General features: G+C 47.0%; 1 protein-coding gene across 1 annotated transcript in view; it reads left to right on the top strand.

Annotated features, from left to right (window-relative positions):
* The window catches only part of CSMD2 (CUB and Sushi multiple domains 2), a 225893-nt gene that overhangs the window by 121933 nt on the left and 82979 nt on the right, over positions 1-20981 (top strand). Inside the window, 7 exon segments of the mRNA XM_065650363.1 lie at positions 8157-8483; positions 10324-10518; positions 12837-12975; positions 13680-13867; positions 14198-14386; positions 14631-14747; positions 18873-19088. Coding sequence (XP_065506435.1) covers positions 8157-8483; positions 10324-10518; positions 12837-12975; positions 13680-13867; positions 14198-14386; positions 14631-14747; positions 18873-19088 — 1371 coding nt within the window.

Below are 20981 nucleotides of genomic sequence, written 5' to 3' on the forward strand. Positions count from 1 at the left end.
AGATGTCATGTGGATAAATGTTACCTGAGGAAAACCATTGTGCTCTTTAGATGAAGTTTGTGCGCTGATGGCAGGAGCTCAGAAGGGATGTAATATCGAACCTGAAGTGCACAGTTACCTGTGGCTGAGGAGATTATTAAGCTTATGAATGGGGAACCAGCCCATAATTACAGCTATAATGGAAGCCGGTGAGTTCAGTTACTGCAGCAAGAATGATGATGAAAGTCTGGATAGACGTCGTCGGGGAGCCGGGCGTTTCAGTAGTGCCATAACTTTCAAATACTTGGTTGGAATTACTCTTTAAACGTACTCGTGTATAGGAGGGAAAAACACATTACCTGAATTTTATGTGAGCCATTGCAGTGGAAGGCCCTGCTACAAAGCATTTTCTGTGACCAAAATGTATTTCACAAGGTTTCCTTGCTGAGGAAAGGAAGAGCCAACACATCCCCTGTGCAGGGGCTGGTGCTCTGGGGGGGTTCTGCAGCAGGTCAGTGAGTCAGACAAGGTTCTTTGCTCTTCCTCCCCTGCCTTCCCTCCTCCTCCTCCTCCTCCTGCAGCTCTGCCCCCAGGCCCCACAGCTCCTGAATTTCAGTCCTGCACCGTTAGCTGGGTGGTTGCTTTGCACCAAGCAGCGCCGTCAGTTTACACGACAGGTTATGGCATGAACCGTCCTTTGTAACCACCTCACCGAATACAGGCAAAGCTTTTTGCCTTGTTTCAACTACCCTCTGTCACTTGCTTTCGGACAACCGTTTCTGCAAACAACCTATTTTCTGATAAAAGTTCAATTCCTTGATCTCAGACGTGCAAACTCGGAGTTTCCTGGACCCGTCACGTTTTCGAAAGGTAAATAAAGCACAGTGAGATAAAACGGTTTGTGCGTCCTGACTGCGACACATCGTGCAAACCCGGGGGTGGAGGTTTCTGCACTGAACTGAGGGGGTTTCATTTGGCGTCACTAGACTGCAGCTCCACAAGGGCTGGGGGTCAATATGTGCGCACAGGTATGTATGTGTGTGTGTGTGTATACGTGTGTATAGGTTGAAATGGAGGGGCCGTCACTTGAGCTGTGTGTTTCCAGTACTTCTGGACTCCTCCAGACACTTTACATCCATTGATCTGTAGAGTCTTGGTTGTTGCTCTGGCCTTGCTTTAGATCTTCATTAGTTTCCGGTGACTTTGCGTTATCGTAAATTCTCTTTGTATTGTAGACCTGCTTAGATCCGTAGTCATGCATAAGATTCCTCTAAACAAAGCAGGAGGCATTTTCCAAAGCATTCCGAATTGAAATTATGTTAAGTTGTGTCTTTTCTTCCCTGCCTTTGGAGCAGATGTTACGCTTTCTTCCCTTCCTGTGGGCTTGCAGACCCCAACCGCAGTGCGTTCTGCTCCCGTTCGCTCTGTGCCCGCCGGCGCTGGAGACCCGCACGCTCGTGTTGCACGTGGTGCAGCGGCTCTCGGAGCAAACAGCACCAGCAAACCCCTTGGCATAGTTGCAAGTTGGTTTTTGGGAGGTGGGCACAGCCCAGGATCCTTCCACCCAGGTGCACAGCACCGACTCGGTCGTTCTCTTCAGAGCTGTTATGATTTTGTGCATTTTTCCAGCCTTTTAAACATCTGATTTTCCTTAATAGCAGTATAAAATCTCTCTTCTCCTTAGTGGTAATTACTTCTCTTTTTTTTTGTTAATTCCATAATGGTCTATTATACCTGCTGAATAATCTTCGCTCCTCTTTGCAAAGAGTGCAAATTTTCATTTTGAGCTGAGCGGCTAACCTTTTGTGTGCAGCGTCTGGTACAAACATCCAGGATTAGTAGCTGGAAACGTGGAGTGCAATAGATGTTTTCCCAGCAATGTACTGAACAGAACCATGTAATTTCATATCACTTGACAACTTTTTCATTTAGCTCTAAATTAAATTGTCAATTGGTCGTTATTTTCTTTCTCTTTCTTCCTTTCTGCTGTTTTCTTCCTTTCCTGCCCACTATTCACAGCAACCTATGGAGCCTTCCCTGCGAAGAGTAATTTGGAGGGGAGCGTTCTCTTAAGTTAGCAGCGATAAAAGCATAGTTTGCCTTTTTAAAAATAATAGCTTTTCAACAGAGAGAGTAGTTAACGCTTGGAGCAGTCTGCTGAGGGCAGTGGTGGGTTTTCCACAACATTCACAAATTGAGATTGGATACTCCTTTCTGGAGACCTCCAGGAAGCAGGAATTATTTCATAGTCCGTATTAAAGAGGTGGACAGGTAAGATGATCAGAATGATCCTTTGTCGTCCAATAATGCTTCAATCAGAAATTCCAGGAAAATTTCTTTTAAAGAAAGTGAGATTTTTTTTTTCATTATAAGGGAGTTTTTTAAACTTCTGAACTGTAGCATGGGCTCTCATTCTTCCAATGAAACCAGATCCATTGTGTGCTGTTCGTATTATTCCTTTTGTTCTTAATTCCTCTTGCTTTTTACAGTGCTGATGGGACAGTTTATGTTAACTCGCAAAATGTTTCTCCCTCCTGCTTTAAACAGGTTTCTTTTTCTAGCTAACAGCGGACTTGTTTATCTGCCTGTAGATGCAGTTGCTTTTCGGGGATTTTGGGAGAAGTGTGTGGGTTCTCTTAATTTGTATTTCCAGGCTGTTTTGCTGTGTGTGTGTGTTTGGGGTTTTTTTGTGTGGTTGGTTTTTATTGGTGCTGTTCTGAAACACACTGGTACGATTTTCCTGGTGTAATGGCAGAGAACCACTCAGATGATCTCTGCCAGACCGGCTGGAAAGGGAGCTGCTCACTGACCTCAAACCACTCAAGCGCATCAGCCCTGACCTCTGCAGAGCAGCCGGTCGCATCCCGGCTTTGTGCGGCTGAAATTCGGCCAAGAAAAGGGCTCTTTCCCTGCTGAGGCCACTTCCAGGGCTTAGATGCTTTCTGCGTTTGTGCAACAGATAACAGATAACCCGTTAACACCTGCTGGCCCTTGATCCACGTGGGTTCAGAGCAGCAAATCGCTGGTGAAATGCTCCTTATCTGCGAGCACTTCCCCCAGCTGCGGAGATCCAGTCGTTCTCTGGCAGTGAGGGGAGCAAATTAAACGAAGGCGGGATTACAATGATCTCTGTATGCATGTGGGATTTGTAGCTTTTGTTAACAGCCCTGTTGCACAGTTGCAGCCATGTAAGACCATTCCCTTCTTAATTTTCAGCAGGGCGCTTTCGCTCAAAGCGCTTGGTCTGCATCGCAGCCCTGGTTTATCAGAGCACTGAGATTTACATGTTTGCTTAAGTAGATGTGTGTGCTTAAAGTGCTGAGCTGGGCAGGAATGCACTTAAGCACCTTCTTAACAACAATGAATTGGGTTATAATTGTCCCCCATGAACTCCCCAGGCATTTTTTCTGGTGTAACTATGCGAAAATTTTCCTTTTCCCTTTCTGCGCGCTGTATAAGGGATTTGCTTAACCAGTCCCTTCTGCTCGTCCTTGAGAGTTGTCTCAAACAAGCTGTACATCTTCCAGCATGTCAAGCCAGTTGGTAAGGGTCCCTTAGTCTGTATCTAAGGAGCGCTGAGGTCCAGCTGGGTCCCACCAGAGCCCGTTCTCTCCTCGGCGTTGCTTTGCCAGCGCTGTCCGGCAGCTGTAGAGCCAGAAGAAAGAGTCTCCTGCTGGGAGCTGCTGCTCCGTGTGCCCTCTTGGTTTCTATCAACTTGTTAAGGGCTTGGGGAGCTTGCACAGCAGAAGGTTCAGCGAGAAGGTTGGGGTGATGAGCTGAGGTTGTGGGGGCGATGCGGCAGATGTGGGCAGCTGTGGTGTCCTCAGCAGGGATGCTGCTCTGGGCAGGGCTGGAGCAGAGGACTCCTGGGGTGTCAGCCCCGTGGTTGGGCACACAGCTCAGCAGAAGATGCTCCAGCTGCTCACCCAGCTTATTGGGCTGTCTCCGTGCTTGTTATTGTACTGATTGAATCAGCGGCACTGTTACCCTGATGGGTTTCATGCTGCTCTGAACGAGCTGTCCCGTGCCAAGGCATCTGTCCGTATTTCTGACAGCGATTGCTCAGCGCGATGGGTTGCTTCTCTTCATGTGGGTCTGAATCTGAAATGACACTTAATTGCTTTTATCGGGTGAGGAGGTTGTCTCTGTCCGCTTCCCTTATCTCTGTATCGAGAAGACGGGAATGTGGTGTGTGTTATGTTGCCATCTTCAACCCTGGGCTGCAGAGAAGTTCGCTTTTGCCTGTCTTATTTGACTTCAGTGCTTTACGTGCGGGGTCCTCTGCTAAAGCACAAAGGAGCAAAACAGGAAAGGTACATAACAGGAGCATGAAACTGCTTTGGGGCTTTTGCCAAAAAGCGAGAATTAAACTTCCATCATCTTGTGGACATCGCCAGCAATTCCCAAGAGAGGCCGCAGGGACGGGGAGAGTTCCCTGGGGATAACGGGGGCACACAGGGCAGGGTCGTGTCTCTGTGCATTGAGCAGCTCCGCAGTCAGAGGTGACAACAGGACAGGACAAGCAGCCCAACACTGGCCTAGTGGGGATCAGCACCTTCCAGTAAGTTGAAGAAACTTCTCTTATTCCTGCTAGCCCCATCGCCGTTCTTGTTTTGAGTGGGTAGAAATGAAACCTGCTTCGGTGTTGTAACGCCCTTCCACACGCACAGAGGCTCCTGTACAGTCTATTTTAAGTTTGCTGATATTTTCCTCAAGATCTGTTACTCAAACCCTGCCTATTTTTCATTTTTCTTACCGTACCTGCTCTCCCGCCCCCGGTTAGCCGCGTGCTGGCAGTGACAGCTACTCCATCAGAGTAAGCTGAAGCATTTGTTGCTCTGAAATACAAAAAAGTTCTCCCAGTTAATATTTGCTGTAGACTCCTTTCCCTCACCTCCCACTGGCCCTGTTGGTGCCTCAAGGTTTTAAGAAAGAGAACGCATTGTGATGCAGATGTGTTTATGGAAACGGCGCATGCAGAAAGAGGAAAATACAAAATGTAAAGCACTTTGCTTCGCAGCTTGAGCAGTGCCCTGAGCCTCCAGCACCAGTAGCAATTCGGGACGTCTGCTCGCCCGAGTGAGCCATGCCGGTTATTAACCCAGCTCCCGCTGAGCTCCTATTTTTCCAGTCCATCAGCAAGCTATGCCTAAAGGAGGGATCTTCTTAAAAAGGAATGGTAAGGCAGAAAATCCGTTACTGTCTTCCAGCTCTTTCCCAAGTGGTCAGGGTCTGTGCAATATCTAAAAGCCGAGAAAGAAGTCAGGATTTTTTTTGCTATTGTTTCCATGGAGACTGAAATCTTTATGGTGGTTCCCTGCTTGGTTTTCAGCCCCTGAACCTGGTGCTGCTGCCGTTCCCGTATGTTGCAGATGTTTCCTGTCCCTGGGATCGGCCCTGGATTCCGGCGGAGCATCTGGGGCCGGCAGGCAGGAGAAGTGAGACGCTCTGTGAGGAGACAGGAGCTGTTGAAGGCAGAACAAAAGCGAAACAAGTTGTGCTTAGACTGACCAGACAAATGCAGAAATGGCTCCTGGCTGAAAGCGCAGGAACGAGGGGCTGTGCTAGTGAGAACTGCCAGATGCTTCTGTGCTCCGCTCAGCCACGGGCATCTCACCCCGGGACCGTGGGGCCACAGCCACGTGTCCCACGCGACTTCCTAAGACGGGCAATGAGCTGTTTCTTCACCGTTTTACCGCTTTAAAGGAATGCAGAATCTTGATGATGTTCCTGATGACTTGAATAAATATCTTGTACTCATTCGTTAATGACTTGGGTCTCGCTGGCTTTGGTGGGTACTTTCTGTTTCTGCTGCGTTTTGCTGTGATTTATTCTGCTGTATTTAATAAAGGGATTTTTCTCATTGCTTTTGCAGTAGTTGATCAGTAATAATGATTATTGACAAAGTTCAGCATAGGCCTATAAATTGGAACCTGTGCCATGCACATAATGAAATTTCCTCTCGTAACATTTAAGAACAACCATAATAAATACTAATTTCAGTCTCTCAGCTTGAGGCCTCAGAGTTGCAGCTCTTCCCACCTCGGTGATGTTGAGGGTCCGTCTGTCCGTCCTGTTCTGAGTGGCTGGTCCCTCCCTGGGGCACTTTGTTCCTCGGGTGCACAAACCAGCACAAGACAGGTAGCGCTCAGCTGTCTTCACCTTTCTTGGCTGCTGTCATCTTTGTTCTGATAGCGCGTTTCACCGTCCCTGACATTTCGTTAAACAGCTGCTGCTTTTATCCAAGTGTCCAGCAAAGCACTTTGGAGAAGCAGCGGCTGACGTGGATCCCAGTGCAGCCCCAGGCCAAAACCCCTTGTTCGTACTGAAGAAAAACCTCTCCTGCTTAAAAAGATAGAGAAAATCTTCATATCGCAGACGCCCTAATGAACCTTCTGGATAATTAGCGGCTTCCTGGGCTGGTCATAGCTGAGCTCATACGCCGGTGCCCACCATGGGCTTGCGACATGGCCTTTGTCCTGCCACCTGCGCCTTGGCTGTCACCTGCACTTGTTATTCTATGGAAAACTGAAATTGTCATTTACTTGCCCGCAGTGGAGGCTTTTGGCTTTTTTTTTTTGAAATCTGTCATTTTATTTTATCTATCAAAGGTTAATTTTATGTTCCTCCCTCACTCCCCTTTTCTTTCTTTTGTCAGCAAGTTCTTTGCTGTTGTTATTTCCCGAAATGAGCCACCGGTGCTGAGCCGCAAGAGCTGCGCCAGCAACCGCGCCTCTTGTTGCTGCTGGGTGATCCTGTAGGTCCTGTATGAATGCTAATTTACCGCTTCGGATTGAAAAATTTATAGGAGATACCTCGCTCCTGTGAGGGGTTCCTGCCGCTAAGATGTTTGGCTGTGTATGAATACATTTATTTTCAATAACTATTCCTAGGCAGATTATACCGAGCTTGTGCAGACAGAATTATTTGACAGCATCCCTTGATATTTCAGTATCTAGTAAAGAGCCCAGAGCCTGAAGATATTTTGCAGTTTGTTTTCTCTTTAATCTGCTCTCTTTGTTGCTTAGAGCAGGAAATAGATTGTGTAGCTCTTAGCCTTGATAATGTCATGGTAACGTCCATCTTATTTGATCTGAAACCATTAAGCATTGAAGGAAGACAGAGGGGAAAATAATAGAGGGAGGGTGAGCATTGAACCAAATAATTGTATAAATGCCAAACTAAAACCAGTCTCATCCTCTGCGCGATGTCTTTTTGCCACGAATTAGTGAGATATATGTTCTAAATAATGGGTTTTACTAAGGGTGATGGTAGGGAAAAGGATGAGTAAAGCATACATACCTGAAATATCAAAAACATTGGGTAGATACCACTTGAAAGGCAGCCTTGCTTTTTTCAAATTAATGCACCTCGTCAGCTGGAATACAGTATATATTGAAAACCCGTGAGAGCTAAAGGTTTTTTTCATGTGCACTCTTCCCCTCGGCTTCTTTTAAGACCCGTTTTAATTGTTTTCATGGGAACGGCAGGCTCATTTGATGCCTCTTTTTGGTAACATGCTAGCCCAGCAGAAGTCAGTGATTTATTTGCGATGGGAAGGGGAGCTGTGGGTTGCAGCCCACCAGGGCTTGCTCTGGTTTTTCACGATCCCCCGGTACTTTTGGAAAGCATGGTCTGCATGGGGTAGTGCCTTAGCTCAGGTTTTGTAGATTGAGCTGAGTTGTGGCCACAACAGAAGACGCCACTACAAAGTCTTAACCCGTTTAATGCTAATTTTATTTCACGCTAGCTGTAGTCACACGTTTGGTTCGTGTGGGCTTTTTCTCAGGGATATTCGGGAGGGTTCGCCTGCAAAATACCAAATCCCCACCTGGCTCAGTGACATTTTCTTCCTGCAGTAAAAGAAACCCGTGCTGCACCATGCACGGCACAAAGCTACACAAAGGGGCAGAACTGTGTCAGGCTGCGAAATTGCAAATCAACCAGAACCAGGACTGGAGCCTACTTTGGAGTCACCTCTTCCCCATGCAAATAAATCACTGACACGTAGCAGTGAATGGAGCACTGAGCCCTTCCTTTCTGTAACCGGCTCTGAGAAGCAAAGCAACTGGGAATTTGCAGGAATCGCCCAGCTCAGGGGCTGAGGGGAGGGGGACGTGGCAGAGCAGCTTGTGGGGGCACCGCGCCGCGTGATTGATGGGGATTTCTTGTTGCAGTTTCCTGCTTTTTCAACTTCACCACCCCATCTGGGATCGTGCTGTCGCCAAATTACCCTGAAGAATACGGAAGCAGCTTGCACTGCGTTTGGTTAATTATAGCGAAACCCGAGAGCAGAATTCACTTGGCTTTCAATGATTTTGACGTGGAGCCTCAGTTTGATTTCCTGGCTGTGAAGGATGGTGGAACTGCTGAATCTCCGGTGCTGGGGACCTTCTCAGGAAACCAGATCCCCTCCTCTCTGACCAGCAGCGGTCACGTAGCCAGGCTGGAGTTCCAGACTGACCACTCCATGGAGAAGAGAGGCTTCAACATAACCTTCACCAGTAAGTGCCTCATCTCTGCTTCTTGTTCTCACTTCGAGCTCCAAATTCTTGTTGCGGACTCATGGGCAAGAGTTTGATCTCACTAAAACCATTGCAAATCCAGAGCAAGCCTGAAAATCGGGGGTTACTTTAGAGTTGTGGTTGTGTCGTTGAGGATTGGTTTCAAGCTTAGAGCTGATGGCACAAGGTCTTTCTGGCTGTGAAGCTCAAGTGCCGCGGTGTGAGCCGGGATCTCTGCTCTCGCTCCTGTGCCTGTGACAGTGCACATGGACAACGTGGTGCAGATCAGGACCAGCCCTTAGATCTCGGGTGGTTGTGTTCATCAGTCAGTGCTCTCAACGTTTGCTGACACTTAAAAGCGTGCAAGGCTTTGAAGATAAAACATGTAGCAGTGTCTTAGGGTATAAAGCGTTGAAGCTTCTGTAGATATACTTGGCTTCACATAAGTCCGGTCTTCAAATCTCAAATGAATGCTATGGTAATTTTATCCCCATATTGTCCTATAATTTTCTAGAGAGTGTTATTAAACCTATTCAGCAGAACTGATAAATGACTTTGTTATAATAGCCTTTAGTGGCACAGCTAAATTAATAGCCTTTCTAGCTATGATTGCAAATCCTCCATTTAAAAAAGAAACCGGGGGTCTTAAGAAATCATTTGCCACACTACAGCAGGCTGAAGGCGCATCAGATGAAGTACTCGGTGTGCGGTTGTATCACATCCCAGGACTGAGTCCTGGACCCTGTGAGTGGAGACACCTCGTCCAGAAACGCGGGGAGCTGCGGCTGTCCCTTCTACAAAGACATTTTTAAAGCAAGTTTTTTATTGTTGTAAATGACTCTTAAGTACACGTGAGTTAATCTGTTCTGACTGCTTGGGCTACAGAAAGGAGCTCCCAAGCCTTTCGCGGACACCTTTCCATCTTTGCCTTTGTTTGAATGTGAGAGAGGAGACGCGTATTGCTACAAGGGACAGATACAAGAGCACGAGGAACAGATTCAGCCCGTGTTTTCCCCTCTAGCACTGCATATAACAAGATATTACACAAGTAACCATGTCAGTAGGAAATTCAGAACTCATCTGAATTTGGTCACGTGCATTAAAGATACTAAAAGTGTGTGCGTAATTAATCTGGAGGCTTTAATCTTTCATATGCTGCTCATCTCTGAAGACCACCTCCCAGCATATGAAGATACAGCACATAATTATGCACTTAATGGGGAATTAAGGCTATAGACTCACTTTCTGATTGGTTGGCTGGCTTAGTTTTTAGCTGCTGGGAAAGAGCAGGCCTTTAAACGATTGTGCAATTCCGTGCACAACTTCGCAGCACCTGGAAAGGTAATTGCTGTGTGTCCTTTGTTTTATCCCAGTAATGATGACAAGCAAGGTCGGGGACGGTGGCAGTAAATCTCAGAACATGCTGAGAGGACCCTTACTTTTAACACACAGCCTTAAAGCTTTTGGTTTTTCTCATTAACTGTTAACTTATGTCCCCTTCTCTAGGTACACGCACTGCGGTATTTTTAGAGTTTTCAGAAATGTTTCTCTATTTTGAGTATTTGTGCATTTTCACTTGCAAAAGATTTCTAAGAAGATAATTTGGTTCCGCAGGCTCTTTTCTGGCCCCTCTTGGATGCAAATGGTTTTAATCTTAGCTTTCCCGGGCCGAATTCAAGTCCATGTTGTCCCCTGTCCAGGGGCAAGATCAAATACTATCATCTCCATAAGAAAGACATGAAACTATGTTAAATCCCCAAGCTTGTGGTCCAGCATAGTTATTTTTGAATTGGACAGGGACAGGGGGAACAAGTCACTCACTATTCTCTTTCTCTCTTAGCATTTAGACACAACGAATGTCCCGACCCCGGTGTCCCTGTGAACGGGAAGCGATTTGGGGACAGTCTCCAGCTCGGCAGCTCCGTGTCCTTCCTGTGCGACGACGGCTTCATCAGGACCCACGGCTCGGAAACCATCACCTGCATCTTGAAGGAAGGAAACGTGGTCTGGAACAACGCGGTGCTCAGATGCGAAGGTAAATTTTATCGTCTTTCCTACCAGTCTGCACGTGAACCCTGGAGAGAGAACGATCCACTTGTGTTTGCAGCCGTTTGGGTGAAAACGATAAGAGTTTGCTTAGGAGGAAGCACCAGTCCAATAATCACAAGCACTGAACTCTGTTTTCTAATTTTTTGTGAAATGAATGATGGGTATTATTTTTATTAGCTCAGTTCTTGTTACAACAGGTGTTTTTCTAATAACAATAATAAAAGGCTTTGATTTACTGATGACTAAAACCTTCCCTGCTGCTCTTGTCATGAAGGGAATTGGAGAATAGAGATTGGAAGATAAATGGCGATATTTTTTCTGTCCTGATTTTTGCTGCATGTAAAATGTATAATATGTAAAGAAGCGAAAGGTACAGATCTTTACTGTGAAAAGTTGAACTCGTGGCAAACATTCGTACACACACCCCTTCAGCGTGTGCCGGTGGTGCATCACTCCTGTCTAATGGATCCACACAGTTGAGAGCTAAAAATCTTGTGTTTACATCTCTTTGCGACAACCGCTATGAGAACCAACCTAGGAATGAGAGAGTTGAGTTAAAGGCTTTAATACAGATTTCGAAGCTTTTTCCTAGTCCTTTAAAGCTTCTGCTATGGGAGGGAGACGTGAAGGAAAGAGCTCATTAGAAGTGAAAACTCTTCCCCTGCCCTCTGTTCTCAGGGAAGTGATGCCCTGCGCTGGTATTTGCAGCAATTTGAATAACAAGTACTGTGCTATTGAGAAATAGTACTGTAATACTGAGAAATAATTTCAGTAATTGGTCATGCATTGTTCAAATGGATGAGCAGCAGAAATTGCACAATCTAGTCCATTGTCTTTCAGACTGAAAGGAGAAGGCATCAATTGTGTTCTATAACTTCTTATATAATAAGAAGCCGGACTACTTTATATTCTTGTATCATTTTTCTTTTGCAAGCACCTGACAATAAAATGTCTGTAGGTTTGATTGAGGGTTTCCATTACTTTCACAAGCGTGTAGCCTTTACGTTTATGTATTTGTAAGTGTAGAAGGGAAACATACATTAAATAATATACTTTTAATCAGCTTTTGTCTTTGGAAGCTTTGATAACCTTATGCCATTAACTCGTGCTTTTCTCTCTGATCACAGCGGTGATTCCTTTGACTCACCCTTCAGTACTCACTCGATTAAGTGTACATTTTAATTAGTCTTTTTACACAAGGAGGAAGTATATAGATCTAAAGTACTGGTTAGCACTTGAAAAAATTAATGGGGAAGAAAGAGACCTAAAAAAAGGAGAGTTGAAAGATGGATAGAAGTCCTGACAGGAAATCGTGTAGCTTTGGGGCAGAAAGGAGCCTCTTGTTCAAAAAATAATTGGTTCAGATCTAGTTGAGATCAAGTGACTTTCGTCTGGCGTCCTTCAGATCAGCAGTGAAGGTTTCGGGTGGGTAAGGTCACATCGAGTGGGATATTTCGTAGCCCTTGCGCAAAACTCGCACCGGGGCTGGTGCTTCAGCAGCTGCTCAGGAGGATCCGTGTCCCCTTGGGGCCTCCGCTGGCAGCGACTGTTGGGGACAACAGGCTTGTGCTGCCCCATGGGGGCTCCCAAGGCGGTGACAGTGACGTGGTGACGCTGCCATGTGCGACCAGCACCAGGGACTTCACTTGGGGGGACATGGAGGAACACCTGGGGATGGATGGATCCTGTGGTGCCGAGCAGGGGAACAGACACGCTTCTCCATCCTGTTTGATTTCTAAAGGACGATACATTGCGGTTATTTAGGGCTGCAGGATTTTGTACCTCTGGTCCACCAGATCCAGTGTCCTTTTCCCAGAAAAGATAATAATGTGCCCTTAGCTTCTGCTGATGGCACAAGGGAACAAAAAGTGGAATAACTGCCGTCGTCTCGTGATGTCCCTTGTGGAAGAAAAGACATGACTCAATTACCACAGATATGAAAGATTCTCTGACACGTGCAACTACTGAAATGCAAACTGACCTTGCAGTTTTCTCTGGTTTTATATCTAATAATTATTATTATTATGCCCTGTCCCCTTAGAGCTGCCGCACAAGGTCAGGATACTGACTCCCACAAATACTGCAGCAGGCTGCTACGTCTTCAGCTTAAGCTGAAAAGGCAATTTCTCACCAGCTAGCATTGTTACTTCATCTGGCCCTGATTATTTTTAACACGTGAGAAACAGCAACGCATGAAGGCTGTCTCACAGCGGGACGGCACCGCCGGGCGGGGAGGGCACGGGCAATCCTGCCGCGTTTCCGTGGTGCTCGTCACCTGAACTGTGTCGTTCTCCTTGTCCTCAGCTCCGTGCGGGGGACACCTGACGTCGCCCAGCGGAACCATCCTGTCCCCGGGCTGGCCGGGCTTCTACAAGGACTCGCTGAGCTGCGCCTGGGTCATCGAGGCGCAGCCGGGCTACCCCATCAAGATCACGTTCGACAGGTGCTCACCCCATGGTTCTCAAAACTTCCCTTTTTTTGCGGTTGTTTTCGGTGTTTCCAGCAGCATTGAGTTGTAGCCACCCCCGGAGGGAAAGGGAACGAGCTGCTCAGCATTGGGTTTGGCTGTGAGGTTCTATCTTTATCTTTTTTTTAATTAACTCCTGACAAGACATGACAATTCGCCCACCATTCAAGAAGAAAAGGTGGAAGATGGCGATTTCCCCCTTCTTGTTTTGACTAGCTCCTGCTAATTTGCAGTGCTATTTCAGACGCACGTGGGACGGGCTTTTGGAGGCTGAGCTCTGCTGGGCTCAGCCTGCCGGGGAGCAGCACTGAGGGTCTGCCCTGACGCGGGAGCGCCGAGTCTCTCGCCTTGCCCTAGATTTGGGTGTTCGAGGGGGGTTGCGCTTGCTTGAACTGGGGTCCTTTTGTCTGAGAGGGATTGTTCATGTTGCATTAGATACTTTGCTGCAAAGAGTGTTTGGTGTCAGCAGATGAGGCAGGTGAAGGATCAGAAAGAAACCAAAATGCATAGGAGGGCAATGACGTGTTCTCCGAGAGATGCTCGGGCAGTGTAATAGAAACGGAGCCACCTCTTGCCCCGTGGCCTGTGCTGCCTTTAGTTATTAGAGCACATTCAGGACTGCAATAAAGAAAAATTAGCAGTGCTGGTTTTTCACAGACATATTCCTGTGTCCCTTTCAGATTTAAGACAGAGGTGAATTATGACACCCTGGAAGTGCGGGATGGCCGGTCCTACTCTTCACCACTGATCGGTGTCTATGATGGGACTCAAGTGCCCCAGTTCCTCATCAGCACCAGCAACTACCTCTACCTCCTCTTCACCACTGACAAAAGCCACTCTGACATAGGCTTTCAGATCCGATACGAAAGTAAGTGCAAGTTTTTTCCTGTAATTACGCGCTCTCCAGCACAATGGGCTCAATCAGAGCCCATTGGACTCGCTTCTCCCCTTTGCCCGGCGTTCGCACCGTTATCCTGATTGAGAACGTGAAATTACTGCAAGTGAAGCAGCAGTCCACCTTGATTGTTTGGAGGTTTTTTTAATTTTAGCATCTACAGAACATTATCGATTTGTAGGAGGCAGAGTTCAGTTCCTCTCTCCATTTCATCTGCTTACTTTGAGGGTAATCGGGAGGACTTTGAGTTGAACCTTCCCCCAGCCCCGCGGGCTCTGACACGAGTGGGTTTGTTTGCCACAGCTGTGAAGCTCCAGTCAGACCATTGCTTGGATCCGGGGATCCCAGTCAACGGCCAGCGCCACGGGAATGATTTCTACGTGGGAGCGCTGGTGATGTTCAGCTGCGATTCCGGCTACACCCTGAGTGACGGCGAAGCCCTGGAGTGTGAGCCCAACTTCCAGTGGAGCCGACCGCTGCCCAGCTGTGAGGGTAAGGGTGCAGGAGAGAACATCTGCAGGAGAGAACATCTGCAGGAGATGACCAACGCTTGACGTGCAGATCTTCTGCAAAAGCAATGCAGCAATTGTGAAGCTCGCAATGACATTTGTTCTCTGCGTTTTGTTTGATTTCAACGGGTTGGGCTTTGTTTTGACATTTGGAAGAACTGATATTCTTCCAGCTGATTATGGGGTTTGTATTCTTTAATTCTTTCTTTTTGTGTATTTTTTTGCAGCTCTATGTGGAGGTTACATCCGTGGTTCCAGTGGTACCATCTTATCCCCAGGCTTCCCTGATTTTTATCCAAATAACTTGAACTGCACGTGGACAATAGAAACATCTCATGGAAAAGGTGAGAAACCTTTAGCTCAGAGTGGTTTTGGAGATGGAGTGGAGGATGCTGGTCAGTGAGGAAGCCAGTGCTCCCTGTGTAAACCAGGAGTTTCTCTCCAAGGCGGCAATGATGGCTTCGCATGTGCTTGGACAAGTTGCAGAGGTTTTCGGTGGTTCATCTCTTAATCCTTTTAAAGCGGAGAGGATTAAGCAGGAAGGATGGTCTCGTATCACCCTCCCAGATCTGAGAACCCGTGCCAGGTGTCATCTTTGGTTTCAGACCGGTATCCTCTGGAAAGGGAGCTGCTGTCTGGGGACCTGGTGTTGCTGGCAGTGCCACACGGAGGGAGGAGGAACCGCCACTGACACCGCTGCAGTGACGTTTGGTACTTGATAGGACTTTCAGCCGTATTTGTCTTTGCAGTGCTGGATGACTAGCTATGTAACATTTTGCAGATGAGGAGGTACAAGCTTGTAGTAAATGGTTTCCAGCCACAGGACAGAACTCAGGCTCTCAGTTGCCAGCTCTCTCCCAGTTCTGCAGCTCTCGTTTCCCCACCAGCGAGCAGTATTGCCCGCATAGAGGCAAAGTGCACATCTGTTTAGTCCAATCTCTTGTGCAGCGCATGCCAGTCTTTTGTCTTGGAGGAAAATGTCGAGAAAATGTATCATTGATGGCTAGAGAGCAAGTTTTATGTACAAGGGCAGGAGGTAATTTCTCCTGATCCCGTCAGGATCTGCCTGGGGTAAGCACAAAGAGTATAAACTCTTTAAGTAACTTTATGCACTTTTATCTAACTGTCTCATCATGCCGGATATCAGCACGACGGGAGCCATCATGAGCCAATTTTGCAAATACCATTTGTATTACAGCAAATAAACTTGTCAATGAACGGCACAGTGCATTAAGGGAACCATCACACGCTGTGAAAAGTATTCTGTTGAGTAGCAGCAATCCACTCTTCATTAATCCGCTCTGCCTCGGATTCAGCTCTCTGGTGAGACGCTGCATTATACTGTAGCTCAGCTGAGCACAACACAGCAACCTGACACTCTTTTATATGAAAAAGTGCAGCTCTGATGGCCTGTGTGCTTTTATGCCAACATCAGAGGAAAGTCTTCTGACCAAGCTGAGCAAGGCTCAAAAAAACACGGCGCATTTTGAAATAATGGAGGTTTGCGTGCACAAGTCTGGGGGCTTGTTGTTCCCTGAAAAAGATCCTTCAGTTCCCATAAAATCGAACGGAGTTCAGGGCTTGTGCCTCCCCGTCCACCGCACTGTTCTGTGCCGAACCAGTGACCGAGCAGGGACGATCTGCATCATAAAAACCAGTCTCGAGCTATTCATTCCCAGATATTTATGAACATCTCGCACGTGGCAGCGCACGAGTCCTCTAATTGAAACAAGTTGGTTGTTATAATAGTTATGTGACTGCAGATGCCGATGTAGTTTATGGACTCACAAGCTGTACAATTTGAGTTTAAAAGCAGCTTAATTTTAAAGGTATTTAAACGCTTAAAGAGGGACTGTTATTTTTAATCTGAGAACTTCAAAATGATTTCTTTTCCCTATAATTTGTTTTGTTGTTTCTTTCGCAGAGAATGGGGAAAAAAAAGCCACAACCTTCATTTGCAGAGACATTTTGTGCCACAGTAAATTTCAGACCAGAGCAAAGGTTTAATCAGAGTCACAAATCCCTTCAAACGAGTTTGTAATTATCCCTTATGGCTACAGTTCCAGAGCCTTTGACCGGCTCTGCTGCTGGAGAGGCCTCGTGCCTTGTGATTGGAGTCGTTGTCTGAAAAGACGTGGAGTCCGGGGCTGTCCGCCCGGTTCTAGGACTCGATTCTGCTTGTGTTCCTTTGGCGCTGTGTTGATTTTGGTGGAGAGATATTATTTCTGTTCCTTAGCTTGGGTTTTGTAAGGGCGAAGGTGTAAATTTGCTGTCAGCTGATAAACAGGCGAAACTTAAGGCATTTTGTATTCACTTCATCTCCCCGAGTTTTCAGGCCAAAGCAAGCTGTATGTATTTTCAATCTACGGTACTGCTGGTAAGAATAATAAACGTTTGGGAACTGTTTGGCATTTCCTACCTTCGTGGAGTTCTAGGGGGAGGGAACAGTGGAACTAAAAGTTTTCTGCCAGGCTCCATGTATTATTTATGTGCATACAACAAAGAAAATGCCAATGTCGAGACCTTTTTTGGTCATCTCTGAGCACAGAGTCACGTAAATATTTCTGCCTGGGATGCTGGAGGTTGGCCGAGCGCAATGGGGGATGCGGATGGGGGGGCTCGGGTGTCCGGTGAGTCCTGCTCCTTCCCAACCCACCCATTCCCATGGGAAAGGCTTTGCATTGGTGACCAACCTCTCTGCCCTTCATTTCTTGGAAGGAAACTGCTTGCATGTGACCAATAAACCTTCAAATAAAAGAAATTGGATGGAATATTCAGAGTCATAATTTGCTGACAAAAAACTGTTGAGCTGGATATTAAATCTCATGCTCCAGAGCTTTAATCAGTCTCTAGGTTGGTCTCATCCTGATCTCCAGAAATTAAAGAGGAAGGGGGGAGCAAGAGGAGATGGTTCCTCTGGTCTTTATGTACAGCTTGCCCGTCTCTCTTTGGAGGTGGCCGATGCCGAGCTGTGGCCCGGCAGCTCCGTGCTGTTCATCATCGGCTCAAATGAAACATCTCGGTCACGCCACTGGGCAATCCTGATGCGTGTGAGGGGGTCGGGACCGAACCGTCACTAATGAGGAGCAGATTCCAGCACTTGGGTGTGCACAGAGGAGCCTGTTTCTCTGCAAACGGCCCCGGCGGTTCAGCGGGGTTGGGAGGAGCGGAGAGCCCGGTGCAGCGTGAGCTGGGCCCTGGGAGTCCACGGCTTGGTGCTCAGACAGCGCGCCAAGATCTGGGGATGAAAGGAGCTGTAGAAATGCAAAGAGGCTTTTTTATTGCTCAGCATCGCTTTAGCTCGCTGAGACAGTAATGTGACAGGGTTTCTGACAAGATCCTGCCTTGCGTTGCTCTCTGAAAGCTGTCGCTGCCATTTTTTTGTTTTTCGAAGATGGAATTATTTTCCAGAGAGTAAGTGTTTCTAATTGCTTTGAATTCCAGCATGAAAAATCACCTAGCTGGAGGCTTTTGTAAAAGCCTGAAGTACTTAATGTTTGGTGTCTGCAGGTGTGAAGGATACTTTAAGTAATCTATTACCCCTTCCTTGTTCATTCACAAATGCAGCAAGGTCACAGCCTTCTCACCAAAATATTTCAAATTGTTGAATTTGGAAGAAGAGACAAAATAGCTTTCCTGTGTTTGCCTGTTCTTTCTGTAGCTGGATCTGTTGTGGCTTTTATTTTTGTCGGTGTAATGTGGATAAAAGCGTAGGATTCTCTTCCCTTGTAAGATCTGCTGTGGCTGGTAAGCCGTCCCAGGGCGGGGACGCGGGTGACGGGGCGGCCAGCAGCACCCCCCAGCAGAACAGGGCTGCGCTGGGCGGGAGGTGAGCACAGACACAGCCCCGACCTGGGGACACACCGAACCCTACGAGCCGCGTGTGGCCAAGGAACCAGGTCTGTCCCTGCGCGATGGCTCCTGTCGTCCTCAGCCTTCGGGGACCAGTGTTCAGCCCCGTCGCAGGGAGCTGCGGGACGTCCCTGCGGTGCTTTATGCCCTGGAAGAGCCTCTCTGGCCTTGATACTTAGCTTAAGTCCTATTTTTTTAGGTATGAATTCTTTCCAGAACATAACTGGTTGTTTTCAAGTCCTCGCAACTGCAGCTTTTGCTGTCGTTGCTGCCCATCTAAAGGTCAACACTTTTAAAATGAAACTCTCCTCTAAGCTGGTTCTGTCCTTTCTGCTGCTGCGCCGTCGCTGAGCGAGCCCCTTTCTGTGCCACAAAGGCCCCGGGATTGAAGATCTGAACTGCCTTTCTCTATCCTGGGCCTTGTACCATACCCTTGTTTTCCTTTTTTCATCTATTTCATTTATTTTCGGTGTGCTTTTTCTTCTCAGTTATATTGCTATTTACTGGGAAACGGAGAATTGATACTGATGTCATCTCGGGGAGAGGCCTTCGGCTCTGGGACAAAGGGGCCACACGAACTTGTGGCTCAAGCCTTCTCTGTTTTTCCTCCCCCGCAGGTGTGTTCTTCACCTTCCATACGTTTCACCTGGAGAACGGCCACGACTACCTCCTCATCACCGAGAACACCAGCTTCGCGCAGCCCCTGAAGCAGCTCACGGGCTCTCGGCTCCCGGCGCCGCTCAGCGCGGGGCTCTTCGGAAACTTCTCTGCTCAAATCCGCTTCATCTCCGACTTCTCCATGTCCTATGAGGGTTTCAACATCACCTTCTCAGGTAAGAGAGGGTGATTTATTCTTTCCCTTCACATTTCTCTGCAAATCTTGGGAATAACTTTGAAGCCCATGTGATTTGGGTCACTGATGGTCCCTCCTCTTGTTAGCCCAGTAAATTATTCTAGCAGTGAACCACAGCGTGTCCCAGGAAATCTTGTCATCACAGCCCCTGTATTACCAGATGTAGCAATTTTGTCTGCCTTGAGCCCCAGTAGATGACGGGGTTGAACCCACTGGAATTAAATCCCACTACAGGGGTGTTTGTCGCCTTCTCCCCCCTCACACACTCACCTTTTCTGCTCTGCATATGGAGTTTCAGCTCACATTTTTTCAGGGTGTGCTTATCCAGATGCCTTCCCTCTCTCTCTATCAGAGGAAAATCACTGCTTTAGTTGCAGCATTTCCAACATGCTGGGACAGATGGGATCTTTTGCAAGGCAACGTTGAGCAGTCTGGATTTCTTGGGTAAGGAGCGAGGCAGAGCTGGTCGCTCCCATTGTCTGTCTGGTCTTATTTTTTTATTTCTTTGGTTGGTCGCTCCACTTGGATGCTCATCCAGTGACCCAGCCTCTGCAGCTGGATGTCACACGTGCCACGTGCAGCCTACACCGGGTTTCCACGAACCCGCTGGCATTACTGGGTAGCTGGAAACAGTATTTTCCCTTGCTGGGCTTCTTCTCATTGAAGATTTGTGATTATACAAAATGCTGGTTCATCCAAATGAAATTCCAGGTGCTCTTGGAGAGAGACTCGAAGAAGGACACGTTTGCCTATGCAGAACAGATCATCGCACTTGTAAATAATTGCTTTGCGTGGGTAATCTCTGGTTGAAGTGTGCAAGGTATTTAACCGTGTCCTTTAGCCCAAAGTCCTACAAACGGCTGCTGAAGTGTTTGCCTGTGCACACGTTTCAGAAAATGTAATCTTTATTGCCTGAGTGCCCCGACAAGCCTTTCTGTAAAACAATCAGTTAATGGACAAAAGCTGATTGTATTGGCGCTGTTCTTTTCTGGATCTCAGCACACCTTTTCGTCCTGAGGGCAACAGCTGCAAATCCGACCTGCTGGTGTGGAAGAGAAATGACCAGTTTTATTGCGGAGCTCGGTGCTGATGTGCTCGCTGCCTTTGACAGACGGAGCTGTTGCCATAGATGCACATAAAACCTGCTGCACTGAGGGAGCTGGTTGCCGATACCTTTGTTCTGGCCTCTGAAGTCAGGGATTTGCATATAATACTAGGCAGAAAGTTTCCTATTAACATCTATTTTGATGGGGGAAAAATGGCTTTTTGCCTTAAAAAAATTACCTCAAATTGTCTAATTATAACAATTATTTTTAATGTGTTTAGGGACTTTTTTGCTTTCTTGGAAAATGGAAATTGGAGTCAGTTATAGTATTACCTTCCTTTAGATATATATATACACATACTTTGTGCTTTTCAGGTCTGTTATTTTTTTTAAAATAACCCTTGAAACAAGTTTTCTTCAAAATGCTCTGTGGTCAAAACATGCATCTAACCTTTTATTTAGCAGTAGCTTAAACGTTTTCTTGCATTGCCCAAGCAGGATGCTGTGTTTCATTCATTTTCAGGATTAATAATGTAGAGGCAGCAGAAATCCCATCCGGATCAATTCATCTTCATTTGGCTAAACCAGAAGGAGAATGAGAAATTCCTATCCTGTTTTGTCACTGCTGGTGTCACTTTTTGTTTGTCTGACAACGATGACAGAAAACGGGACCTGTCGTATTTTGGGCTGGTTTAAATCAAGATCCTGTTGACACCCCGGGGGCTGCACAGTGAGAGTGTGACCCACGTTTGGTCTTCGTGGCTCAACCAGGACGTTGAGCATGGGCGATGCTTTTTTGCAGAGCTTCAAAACTCCATCCTCACTTTC

Source organism: Caloenas nicobarica, chromosome 23 (genome assembly GCF_036013445.1).
Source record: "Caloenas nicobarica isolate bCalNic1 chromosome 23, bCalNic1.hap1, whole genome shotgun sequence".
NCBI lineage: Eukaryota > Metazoa > Chordata > Aves > Columbiformes > Columbidae > Caloenas > Caloenas nicobarica.